Source organism: Bombyx mandarina, chromosome 04 (assembly GCF_030267445.1).
Source record: "Bombyx mandarina strain Sakado chromosome 04, ASM3026744v2".
In the NCBI taxonomy this organism is placed as follows: domain Eukaryota; kingdom Metazoa; phylum Arthropoda; class Insecta; order Lepidoptera; family Bombycidae; genus Bombyx; species Bombyx mandarina.
The window spans coordinates 14,300,896-14,313,854 of record NC_143211.1 but is presented as its reverse complement, the minus strand read 5'-3'; the positions used below and the strand labels follow the sequence as shown (position 1 = coordinate 14,313,854).

General features: G+C 35.5%; 1 protein-coding gene across 2 annotated transcripts; it reads left to right on the top strand.

The window, feature by feature from the left end:
• Positions 1-546: 546 nt before the first annotated feature.
• LOC114246034 (uncharacterized) lies at positions 547-8,027 on the top strand. 2 transcript variants are annotated; one of them, XM_089727119.1, is made up of 6 exons: positions 547-763; positions 1,795-1,991; positions 2,628-2,810; positions 4,065-4,116; positions 5,066-5,197; positions 7,200-8,027. In XM_089727119.1, the coding sequence occupies exons 1-6, from the start codon at positions 754-756 to the stop codon at positions 7,364-7,366; spliced, it is 741 nt and encodes a 246-aa protein (XP_089583245.1). In that variant the 5' UTR covers positions 547-753; the 3' UTR covers positions 7,367-8,027. The 2 variants fall into 2 exon arrangements, with proteins under 2 accessions (XP_089583245.1, XP_089583244.1); XM_089727118.1 differs by having other exon boundaries at positions 547-769.
• The last annotated feature ends 4,932 nt before the right edge of the window (positions 8,028-12,959 follow it).

The following is a 12,959-nucleotide window of genomic DNA, read 5'->3' as shown; positions in this document are numbered from 1 at the left end:
ATACAGCTATTTTCAGTAGGTCACAAGTTCAGAGTTTCGCGGTAAAATCAAGGTAGTATACAATTTTTCCGTATTATCATGAACATTAGGCGGGAAGTAAATATTTGTTGTGATCCCCACGATCACACTGAACATAGGGTGTAAACGATTCAGCCCTTTAAGCGCTTTTTGTTGAAGAAATTGGTTCGCAACATTTTTCGCGCCTTTAGAAGCGGTGGTTATTATTGTTTCGTTCCTATATATATGAGTATCTACTTACTGCGTAATAAATGCGATAGAATATATCTAATTATCACGTTTTTTTTTATTTAGTCTATTACTAGTTCAGTTCTTTGTAAATATTTATAACAACCCCAATTGAAATTGTGGTTGGAATAAATTACTAGGACAAATCGTATCATTAATGTCAATCAAACTTAAACTACGAAGGTTTTGTCTAATAATAAAAATAAAAATATTCACAGTATTTACAGCGCTGAAAGAGCTGTAAGGTGGAAAATAATCAATCAAATCAAATGCTGCGTGCGCAGCTTCGCGCAACCCGCCGCAGTTGTCGGTAAAACAGACATCGCACGTCGATGATAAAAGTCTGGGTCGACGAGACGATTTCGAGACAATATTTATATAAATAATTGTCACAATAAAATGTATGTGCTTTCATTAATATCGACGTGCTGCTTTACGTAGAACTTTGCAATCGTTCTTCACTTAATTTTAAATTAAAACAATTTTCTTCGTGCTGGTATCTTCACCATGAGTAGAGGTAATGGTATGATTAATATATTATCTACGTTTAATATCGTTTGTTAAAATAGACACTTCGAAGAAAAGTTTTTTTCGATAACCAACTTATTGTAGACGTTGTTTAATATTATACATATATATTATTATTATTATTATTTAAAAGCCTGAAATTTCATTTAATAGTATCTTGTAATCTATTATTTTTCTGTGATTGGCTCGCCTCTATGTTGAAAAACTGAATAAAACTTGATTACTAGAACTATTACTAGAAAATAAAACTTTATTACAATATATCCACAAACTACAAAAAAAAAGAATATTATTTATTAACTATAAAATTTTCAATTCTAATGTCAAAAAGTTACCAAAGTACTTTGACTTGAGTGCCATTAGCTCCCTTTAAAGTATTCATAGAAAACCCTCGAAGTGTTGGTTGGCATTGGAAAACTACTGCATGCTAGCTTTTAAATGCGGCTGTACTCGCGTTAATATTTTAAAGAAATAATTACGTACCTCTATCCTCTGTAAATAGTATATTTTTTTGATTGAAATATCTGAATATGTATGCAAAGTTTTATTCCGATTGTTTTAGTAGTAACGATGTGAAGGCGTAGCAAACAAACAGATTAACGAGTTTATAACATAGAGTATAGATTAGAATTTCCGGAATATTATGAATCGAAAATTAAAAATGTAAAATATATAAAGTACATATTCACTTACATTACACCGATATTTTTCGTTAGACTTAAATAATTTTTATTGGTGGTAGGACCTCTTGTGAGTCCGCGCGGATAGGTACCACCACCCTGCCTATTTCTGCCGTGAAGCAGTAATGCGTTTCGATTTGAAGGGTGGGGCAGCCGTTGTAACTATACTAAGATCTTAGAACTTATATCTCAAGGTGGGTGGCGCATTTACGTTGTAGATGTCTATGGGCTCCAGTAACCACTTAACACCAGGTGGGCTGTGAGCTCGTCCACCCATCTAAGCAATAAATAAAAAAATAAAATAAAAATGAATAAAAATAATACTAATTTATTTTTCTAGACGTAAAAAAACGACAAGTCAGCACAGACCAACTAATGATGCTATTGGATTTCCTCAAAGAGCATCCTGATCTAGCTAAAGGCAAAGTGAGGCGGCATCGAACCAAGTTCAGCCCTGTGAAATTGTGGAATTTATGTGCGAAAAAACTCAACACAGTCAGAGATGGTGCCGTAAAGGACGGGAAAGGGTGGTCAAGGGTACCTCTAATGAAATTATTAAGAACTAGCGCAGCGGCCCGCTCCGGCTCCGCTCGGGTCTTTAACAAAAATTTCAACGATATTTGACGTTGTTTTATTTTTGTAGATAAAAGAACACTTATTCTGACATATCTATAATAGTTACACATATGCTGTCGCGACACTTTTTGTAAATAATAATGTGTTCTACAAAGTCGTAGTACATTATTTTATTCTATCATCAATAGTTTTCGCAGGGCACGCGATGTAAAGAATATGTTAGGTAATTTTTTTACACCTTGGGTTTACATTATTGGAGTTTTAGGAAGGATTCCTAATTTTTTTTAAAATATTTCACTCAGGAATAATGTAGCTTCCAAACAATGAAAGAATTTTTCAAATCGGTTCAGTAGTTTCGGAGCTTATTCAATATAAACAAACAAATAAATCTTTCCTCTTTATAATATTATAGTATAAATAAAACACATTTCAAAACAGTAGCACGTAAGCAAAATAATAGTATAGAAAATTTGTTTGTGTGTGGACTTTTATAATGATAGGTGTTACGCAATATGTTCCACTTTCAGCCGCATATTAGCGGATTTTCCTTGCAAACAGATCTGGGCTGACCATATTAATGAATTATTATCTTACCAGTATTGGTGTGATTGGAAGTACCGTGCCAAAAGAAGAGCATTAGAGATAAAAGCTGCCAAGAACAACCAAAAACCGTTGCCCGAAGATTTCACTCAACTGTCTTCAACCGAAGAGACAATTCTAAGTATCATCGGTCACAGCTGCATTGATGATATATTCATTAAAACTGATCCACTTGCTCAAGTAAGTGTTCAGTGTAATATTTATTTATTGGTGATGATACCGGTTTATTGGTGGCAGAGTGTATAAGGCTAGATAAGGCTAGGTTTTGGACCGTCGGTCTACCGAGCAATATTTAACCAGCTGATTACTGGTTTTTACTGGTGGTAGGACCTCTAGTGAGTCCGCATGGGTAGGTACCACCACCCTGCCTATTTCTGCCTTGGAGCAGTAATGCGTTTCGGTTTGAAGGGTGGGATAGCCGTTGTAACTATAACTGAAACCTTAGACCTTATATCTCAAGGTGGGTGGCGCATTTATGTTGTAGATGTCTATAGGCTCCACTTAACATTAGGTGAGCTGTGAGCTCGTCCACCCATATCATCAATAAAAAAAAAAAAATAGAGACCTCCCTGTTTATTTCGGCCACGGAATTCCATTCTGGTATACGGGACGGAAAAGTCGATATTTTTCTCCCTACGTATCGGCTGGTAGTCTAGGGGCTATATCAGCTACGCACGGACGGGAGTTGATATTAAATTGAGACTTCAAACACGAGTTACAACATAGGAGGTTCAGTTTCTGGTTGCCTATGGACGCTTATAGTCACTCAATACCAGATGACTGGGGGAGCTTTAATCATCTACAGCAATAAAAAAGGAAGATATGATTACATCGTTGTAGATAATAATAGCAAGATAGAAGCACTCACCATATGTACATCTACTGTTAGTGAATTTAGTGTATCTCCAGGTTTAAATATGTGACAGCGTTGTTTTATTAACTGTTCAGCATGTGTTTAAGTGCACAAATGTGAGAAAATGAAACAAAGCCGGTGGACGTATCTTCTCGCGTTCTTCCAAAAAGTCCACGGAAAAAGTCTCAGTAAATAAGCACCATTTTACTGAGACTATTTCATCCCATCTCATCTCGTTTCTTTTGATTTCATCTCAATTGATTAAAGTCTCAAGAAACCAATTGCCATACTTAAGAAAATAAATATATAAAAAAGTTTAAATAGTCGCATCATAAATATTCTGTAAGCTTCAATGACGTTTTAACGAACCTTGGTCTGTACTTTCGAATTTTGAAAGTTTAGGAGCCAAATCGTGATTAACTTTTAGTATATAGAATTGTGGTGTGGGATGGTAACCACTTATCATCAGGTGGCCCGTAAGCTCGTCTACTTACAAAGGCATTAAAAAATATTCTTAAAAAATGGAACTAATTTACAAAAGAAAATATACAAATATATATTTAATAATTTTTGGGTTACAGGATAACGATGTTGATGCCGATACTGAAAATGATGCTAATAATCAATACCAAGGTAAGAAAAACGTTAAAAGTAACTCAATTTATGTCAAGTCACTTAGATTTTTTTCCCTACTTAAGCTGATGGCCATGAGAGACCATTTCAGCGAAATCTAACAAGTAGGTGAGCTTACGGGGCTCAAACCTGATGACGTTGCTAGCCCTAACCCTAGCAAGAGCAGTGCTTCGCAGAATCTACCACCGAATCGGTAACGCTACTCACTGAGAAGATCCGGCGAGAAACGTTTTTTATTTTTTTTATTGCTATTGTAGGCAGACCAGCATACGGCCTACCTAATGGTGAGTGGTTACCGTTGCCCATGGACTTCAGCAATGCCAGGGGCAGAGCCAAGCCGCTGCCTACGAAGCACTGCCCTTGCTAGAGCCAGTGTTAGCAACACTTCGGTTTGAGCCCAGTGAGCTCACCTACACGTCAAGGCGAGGCTGAGCCCGCTTAAGGCTCTGTAAGCTCTGTGGATTGTGTCTGTGGGTTAATTTACTCGCCGAGCCCTTCGTTGCAAGCTACGGGTTCGACGAGAACGACACCGGGACTGAGATAAACAATGTCTGAACAGTTTTCGAAATCAAACATGGTTACTGGTGTTCTAGGGTCCAGGATCGAATATGTTAATTTATAAATATATTTTACAATATATTTTTTTGTACTGCATTCAATCTATCATAATTAAAATTAGCTAAGACACAAGAACGCGGTCTTATATACCCGCTGTTTCGATAAATGTGAAGTTAATAATATAATAATTGTTTAAGTTTAGGTGATGAATTACTATTGTTCCGAGAATAATATTAAATATTTTGTACGAAAATTAGAATTGGTAACCCAGCCTAATAGCAGCAAACAAGTCGAGACATGAGATAGCATTTAAATGTATTTTAATATCTGATAAAACATGATTTATGAACTCATTTGTCAATATACATAAAATAACATTTGTAAATTGCAGTAACACCTCAAGAGACTCTAAAATTGCATAAACGGTATTCGTCAAAAGAAGGTTCGGATTTAGATAGAAGCGGATGTTCCAGTCCAATTCAGAAAAAACGCAATACTAGTAATGCCCACATTGAAGACTCAGGTAGTTTTTTATTTATTTATTTTCACTTTTATTTTTAGGTAAGCTTCAAGTGATATTTCAAAGAAAGAGGTCGTTCTGGGACGTTTCTTGGAACGGTGTCTTCCTACGCGAGTTCATATTTCATTTGTATTTAAAAATCCTTTTTATTTTCTTTCTTATTCTTCTTTAATATTTTCGGTCCAATTTGTTTTAATATTTTGTCAGTTTTTGGGTGCAGGTCTGCTAGTGTTTTTTATTGAGTTTATTACCATAAGGCAATTTATTGCAAATGTATTTGATAATGGCGATAGATAGTTTTAGATCGCAGTTTAGACCGCACGATCATATCTATTACATTTCTGCTTATGCACCTACTGTTGCGAAGCAATCATCGGTGAAGGGCGGCAAAGCCTTTATATGTACAATACTAGAAGTGACCCATGGTTTTAATCGTTTTAAATTTCTCAGAACGGATGAAAGCGTTATGTTTTCTTGGAAACAAGAGGTGTGTCTAATACGACGGTTACCATGGCAACTATTTCAACACACATGCGTTGCTATAAATACTACGATATAGAAAAAATGAAATGTGGATAGGATTTAGGTGATATTCGTTTTATTGTGTGCGCTTCATTGCAATAATTTGTATGTAGGCCAAATTTAAAATCTCTCTCACGAATAGTTTCAGGATTTTGTGATGAGTGTTGGTACTTCCGCTTTATGCAAGAATATTTAGATAATTGAACCTCAGTTGAGTCTCATGTCTCAATTTGTATCGCAATCACAATATAAATGGGCTCCAGTAACCACTTACAACTTGATAGTGTTCGCGCAGCTACTAAAAAAAATAAAGAATAAAAGCTATGGTGAAATGAGGTCAATATTCTAAGGTGTAAATTGTTGGAAGTCCTCAACAGAGCTGTAGTATTTACGGGCTTATTCCATATTCGGCTCTCATTTTATTTTCGAATATCTAAACAATCTTTGGTGCCTCCTGCTATGCATTACAATTAAATACAACAATACATAATAAAATGTAGCAGTACTTCACACCTGGACAGCGACTCATTATTTACAAAGCACAGGCTTGGGCTCTCATCTCTGGGCTGGTACTCCTATGCATCTATCATCTTTTGACTCCATACAGAATAGAAACGTTCGGAATTACAGCCCTCAATTTACAGTTCTTTTGGAATCTCTGCCTTTGTGCCCCCCAGCCCCCCCACTTTAGTGCGCTCTGTTTTGTACCGTATGGTCCATGAGGAGTGTTTTGTAGAATTATTTGAGATGATCACTCCATCTTCTTTTTACATACAAGTGGAACATTGGAACAACTTCGTTCGTCCAGTGTGTTTTTAATGACCTTATATAACACGTGCCGTCCGTATAGGAAATAACCGTATAGGAAACTCTCGATTTACTTTACGTCTATTGCATGTTCTTTATCCTTCATCATAGGCGGCTTGAGAAGTGTCCTCAGCAAGCAGTGGCTTGGCTAACTAGACCGTGGCCTACTAACGTTTTCTGATTATTGGTAAGCACTCAGAGCCAATCAGAAGAGCTATGTGCTTCGTATTCCTTCGAAGGCAACAAAAAAAAAGTCGCAGTGCAATTATAGTTGAACTGCCATTTTAGCGTTGAAATATTCCTCGTCGAACCCGTCGCTTGCGACGAAGGGCTCGACGAGCGAATTAATCCATAGACACAGCCCACTGAGTTTCTCGCTGGATCTTCTCGTCGCGTTTCCGATCCGGTGGTAGATTCTGCGAAGCACTGCTCTTGCTAGGGCCAGTGTTAGCATCAATCACTCCGGTTTGAGCCCCGTAAGCTCACCTACTAGTTAAGGTTACCCTGAAATAGTCTCTCAAGGCTATCAGCTTAGGTAGGAAAAAGAAAGAGTTGAAATATATTTTTATAAAGAAGCTCTCAAGTGGCTACTGCGGTTACGTCTCTTACGAATCAACTAATCCTATAAATGATAGGATTATAGACATGAAGTCATTTTATATAATTATTATTACAGAAGTTGAAGACGAAGCTGCCGAATTCTTACGCATAGAAGTGGATAAATTGCAAACCGTAAAGAGGATAGGCGGTTCAATACAAACCATCGCAACCGAAGTAACTAAACTCACAGAAGTGATGGGGCACATACGAGACCTTTTGATGAATAATAGAATGAGTATTTAATCCTTGTAAATAATTGTATATTTAATCAAAGATTTTGCATTAAGATTAATTACAAAAAATAAAAATAGAACTATTTTCTTTATGTAACTGTTGGTGATATAATACAATATAACGGGATTTTTGTAATTACCATTTTTTCCATTTCTCCAATTTAGTTATTAAGACTGGTATTATTTAAGTATATTAAATTAAATAGCAAGGTGCTTATCTCCAAGCACTGTTAAATTGATATTAAGAAACAAAGAATTAGGGAATCCAGTACACAGATCCATTTGAGGCATCCTCGGGTACCGGTCTTAATAAATGATCTAGAGATTTCTTAAGAGACTTCAGACAATAAAGTCAGTGAGTGAAATATATTGGTATTTTTCAATGTGCTCCGGTATTGATACTGATATAAATTCAAGTTCTCAATTTATAACGTACAACGGTTTCCCGTGTCATACTCCTTATAATACGCTATACCCCCAAAGAAGCCAGGCTGAGACCGTAAGCTCACACTTTCTAATTGAGAACCCGAAATACTACCTATATTATCCTGTGCTAAGCGCTAACTTAGGTCGAGTCATGAGCATTCACAGTTGTTAAGAAAATAACTTCTTGAAGAATAATAACATGTATTGAAATATTTCGTATTGAAATAATAGGTTGGGGAAAAAGTCTTTTCGCATTATAGTATGTATGAACTTGTAATAAAATCTCTTTGGCTATACTATTTGTATCTATCTGGCTGGTTTTGGTATCATTAAAAGTTTAAATTTTAAAGAACATAATTCCAAATTCGAATTAGGAAAATGTAAGATTTTTATTTATTTTTCGTACTGTCCAGATGAGAGAATCTGGTGAAGAAATTCGATACATTTTAAAATTTTACTACAAATAAATAATAGTTTAAAAAACTAACAAAATACGCTTTTATAGAAAATCCAACTAAAAAACAGAAAATAAATTTTAATAAATTTGAATTCAAATTAGTGTAAGAAAAAATGTTTTTGTTGTAAAAAACCGTGGGGTACATAGTATCAGTAGTTATAAACATTTTATGAACACATGTGATTTATTATTTTGATAAAATCTTGAAAAGCACCGGCCGACCTAAAAAGCACCAAGCACAAAAGGCCGGTCAGGCTTCACAGACTGTGGCAAAACCCGGGTTAACTCGCAACGAGGTGAGATACTGTGTGTGTGGTGGGATTGGAAGGGCATTATTCACTGTGAGCTGTTACCACTAGGCAGGACCATCGATTCTGAACTCTACTGCGAACAACTGATGAGATTAAAGCAAGAAGTTGACAGAAAGCGGCCGGAATTAATCAACAGAAGGGGTGTGGTTTTTCATCAAGATAACGCTAGACCTCACACATCTTTAGCCACTCAGCAAAAATTAAGAAAGCTTGGCTGGGAGGTGCTAATGCATCCGCCGTATATTCCTGACCTTCAGATTTCCTGTTTCGGTCTCTTCAGAATTGTTTAGGCAGTGTCAGGTTAACATCACGAAAGGACTGCCAAAACTAATTGTCGCGGTATTTTGACAGAAGCCCCATTTTTATAGCAATGGGATGATGTCCCTACTTACAATATGGCAAAAAGCTATCGAACAAAATGGTACGTACATAGTTTAGTTAAATGTAAATAAACTATATTAAAAATTGTTGTGAATTTTCTTAAAAAATGCGAAGAAACTTTTTCCCCAACCTATTATTTCAATTAAACTACAACATTTAATACATTACAGGAATAACTAACATAGTATTCAAAATATTACTTAGAGTCGTTAATTTTAAATTCGTTCAATTCTATTAGCACTATCTAAACATAATCTAATATATAAAATTCTCGTGTCACAGTTTTCGTTGCCATACTCCTCCGAAACGACTTGACCGATTTTGATGAAATTTTTTGTGCTTATCCAGTATCTATGAGAATCGGCCAACATCTATTTTTCATCCCCCTAAATGTTAGGGGTAGTCCACCCCAAAATTTTTATTTTTTATTTTTTAGACAAATTTTTTAATTTCTATTTTTTTATGATACAACATACAAAAATACATACAATCCTCAATTTTCACCCTTCTACGATCAACCCTTATTTTTTATTTGCTAATTAAAAACTAAATTTTTTTGCAAGAATTTTGTTTTTATTTTGTCATGACTTAGAATAAAAAAAATCATATTACTCTGAAATTTTCACCCCTCTACGATCAACCCCTATTTTTTATTTGTTAATTATAAATTTTAAATTTTTTGGCAAGATTTTATTTTTTATTTTGTCATGACTTAAAATAAAAAAAATATATATTACTCTCAATTTTCACTCTTATACGATCAACCCCTATTTTACATTTTTATATATTAATATTTAATTATAATTACATTTTTTATATATTAGACTAGAATTTCCCTAGAAATCTTATTTAAGGCAACACAACGTTTGCCGGGTCAGCTAGTATTTAAAAAAAGAATATATTTTCGTTACGTTGTACCTAGTCAGGTCATAAATTCTGTCACATGTTTAATGTAAAATAATTGAAACAAGTTTATTCATTATGTAACCATTCATATACCAAAATGAACTTAATAAAACATAGATTCTTATGACACTAAAGTTTATTCAAAATGACCTCCGTGATTTTGAATACAGGCCTTCAATCTGCGCGGCCAGTCGTCTATCGCAGCACGAACGAGGTCCATGTCAATATCGGCGGCTGCCTTAATCAAGGATGTCTTGAGTGACTCCAAATTGGGATGAGGCTTTGAGCACGTCTTTTCCTCCAAGTGTTGCCATATCTTGTAATCTAACGGATTCAAATCTGGACTGGAGGAGGGCCAGTCTTCGTGCCGGATGAAGTCGATTTCACGCGCCGCCAGCCAGTCTTGTGTGCTCTTCGCTCTATGAGCTGGCGCCGAATCTTGTTGGAATACCCAGTGCCTGTTATTGAACATGATATGAGAAACAGGTTCCACAAGGTTCGTCAGGACTGTATTTTGATACACAACTGCATTCGTTTTTACACCTTTCTCACAAAAATGTACCTCTGTTAAACCCCAATCAGAAACTCCCAACCATACCATGAGCGAGGATGGAAAATGACCTCGTTGGACACGCGGAATACGGTTGCTCGCTTCTTCACTACTGTGTGCGTACACCTTATCATTTTGTTTGTTGTAGCTCTCTTCTACGGTAAAAATTTTTTCATCCGAAAAAAGAATTTCCCGATATTTTTTTCCCGCGTACCGCTTCAACAAAGCGCGGTATCTCTTCAATCTCAGGTCCATTAGACGAGCATTCAAACGATGTCCTGTTTTTCTTCGATATGCCCGAAGCCCTAAGTCTTCATTTAACACCCTTTTCACCGTGGTTCTGCTTAACCCCATCTGAAGGGCCAACAGTTTCAGCTTACGTTTGGGATTTCTTTAAATTCGCGCCTTCACAGCTTTTATCATTGCTGGAGTCCTAACAGACCGAGGGCGACCACTTCTTGACCTGTCATCTACACTAGAGTCTTCATTGTATCGTTTGATGGTACGATAAACGAATCTTTTGGTTATATTCAAATTTTTCAGTATGTTAAAAATTTGAATTGGCTCGTAACCGCAACGATGTAACGCAATAACTGCAACACGGTCTTCTTTAAGCGTCCACTCCATATTTAAAAATAAGTAAAATTCTAAAAGTATACATTTTTTTTTTCATGAACAATTTGAAATTCGAATTCAATAAACTTTTTTGTGGCCAGCATTCTAAAAGAAAAGTTTTTACTGTGTGACAATACTTATGACCTGACTAGTTATATACGTAGGTATATATACACTTGATATGTATTATTGTATCATGATTTAGGTATAAAATTAAATCGAATTAGTATAATACTATATCTAGAAAATTAATATATTATATTAAAAAAATCAATATATTGAGATTGAATTGTAAACATCGTAGATTATTTAATTTTCCTTCGCCTCCCTTCAATTTTCTAAGAAAATACGGTAATCGGTCTTCACGGTAATGAAATAGCAGCAATAAAAATATAACACGGAAAATTTATTAATTTTCGTAATCACTGGTCATACGGTGAATTGTTACTCCGCAAAAGTAGGTACCAGCATCCCGCCTATTTCTGTGGCGAAGATGACATTTGCTCCGGTTTAGGATATAAGACATTTGGGAATAAGAACTCATAACTCGAGACAGGTCTCGGAATTCAAGTTGCGTTTTCTCCGGGTGAGCCGGCTAAAACCGGATGAGCTCTGAGTTCACTAACCCATTTATGGAATAAGAAAAGTTCGTTCAGGTATTTTACAGAATAAAAATGTAATATGTAATATATATTTTTCCCTAATGTCCTCCTAACTACTAATAATTAATACCCTCAACATATTTTTCTACTTAACATCCTCTTCTGCTCGTAATTCCTATCTTGACCTAATACTTGTACAATAAATACGAATGCTCAAATCACTTAAATCAGTGGTTAACCAATTGGAGAACTTTGACAAGAATCCAGTTATAAATATATAAATAAATAAAATCTTTGTGGACTGGTGTTCGTGGATGTGGAAAAGTATATGGCCACCTCATGATGAGTTTCGTCAGGTTTAAGCCCCGTGAGCTCACCTACTAGTTAAGGTTTTTTTTTTTTATTGCCTTGGTTGGTAAACGAGCTCACAGCCCACCTGGTGTTAAGTGGTTACTGGAGCCCATAGACATCTACAACGTAAATGCGCCACGCATCTTGAGATATAAGTTCTAAGGTCTCAGTATAGTTACAACGGCTACCCCACCCTTCAGACCGAAACGCATTACTGCTTCACGGCAGAAATAGGCGGGGTGGTGGTACCTACCCGTGCGGACTCACAAGAGGTCCTAGCACCAGTAAAAACCACCAATCTACCAAAATGCATGGAGACCATCTTTTTGTGCAGCTCTTAAATGGTACACGTTATGGCAATGATCGAGCAATTCCAAGTGTAGTGGTTTAGGTATATGTATATTTATATGTATAGATACAAGATCAGTATTTTCACCGAGCGCTAAGAAAAATCAGTATCATCTTGAAATTATGGTTGTACCTACGATTGTACCACGATCAGACACACACACTGGAATGATATTTTTCATATTGAATACAGCTATTTTATATTAAACTATTGAATGTTTTAGTCAGAGGGAAGTGATAAAATTAATAAGCAAACGAACCACAAAGTTGTTCTTTAAAAGGACAGACGCAATAAACGGCCTACTAACTCACATAATTTAATGCATTTAAACATAGCTGTTTTTTTTTTAAATATCTCGTTTTGAAACTAAAAGAAACATGCTTAAACAGGAAACCGAACCAAAGCTTAATTTCATCTTTTCTCCATGCTGTTGATACTAATAGAGCGAAGTTATAAATACCTTTAAACGAGCATTTCTTGTATATATATTATATTATTATATATAACTTGAATATCGGAAACGGCTCCAACGACTTTCATAAAATTTAGTATACAGGGGATTTCGGGGGCGATAAATCAATTTTCCTACGATTTATTTTCAGAAAATATTGTTTTATTCGTGTTTTCAATAATCAACTTTATCGATAATTTTGAT

Excerpts from the sequence above, each read along its gene's own strand:
- LOC114246034 (XM_089727118.1), top strand. Across the intron at positions 2,811-4,064 it reads AAACTGATCCACTTGCTCAA|GATAACGATGTTGATGCCGA; the intron begins GTAAGTGTTCAG and ends TTTGGGTTACAG. Across the intron at positions 4,117-5,065 it reads TGCTAATAATCAATACCAAG|TAACACCTCAAGAGACTCTA; the intron begins GTAAGAAAAACG and ends TGTAAATTGCAG.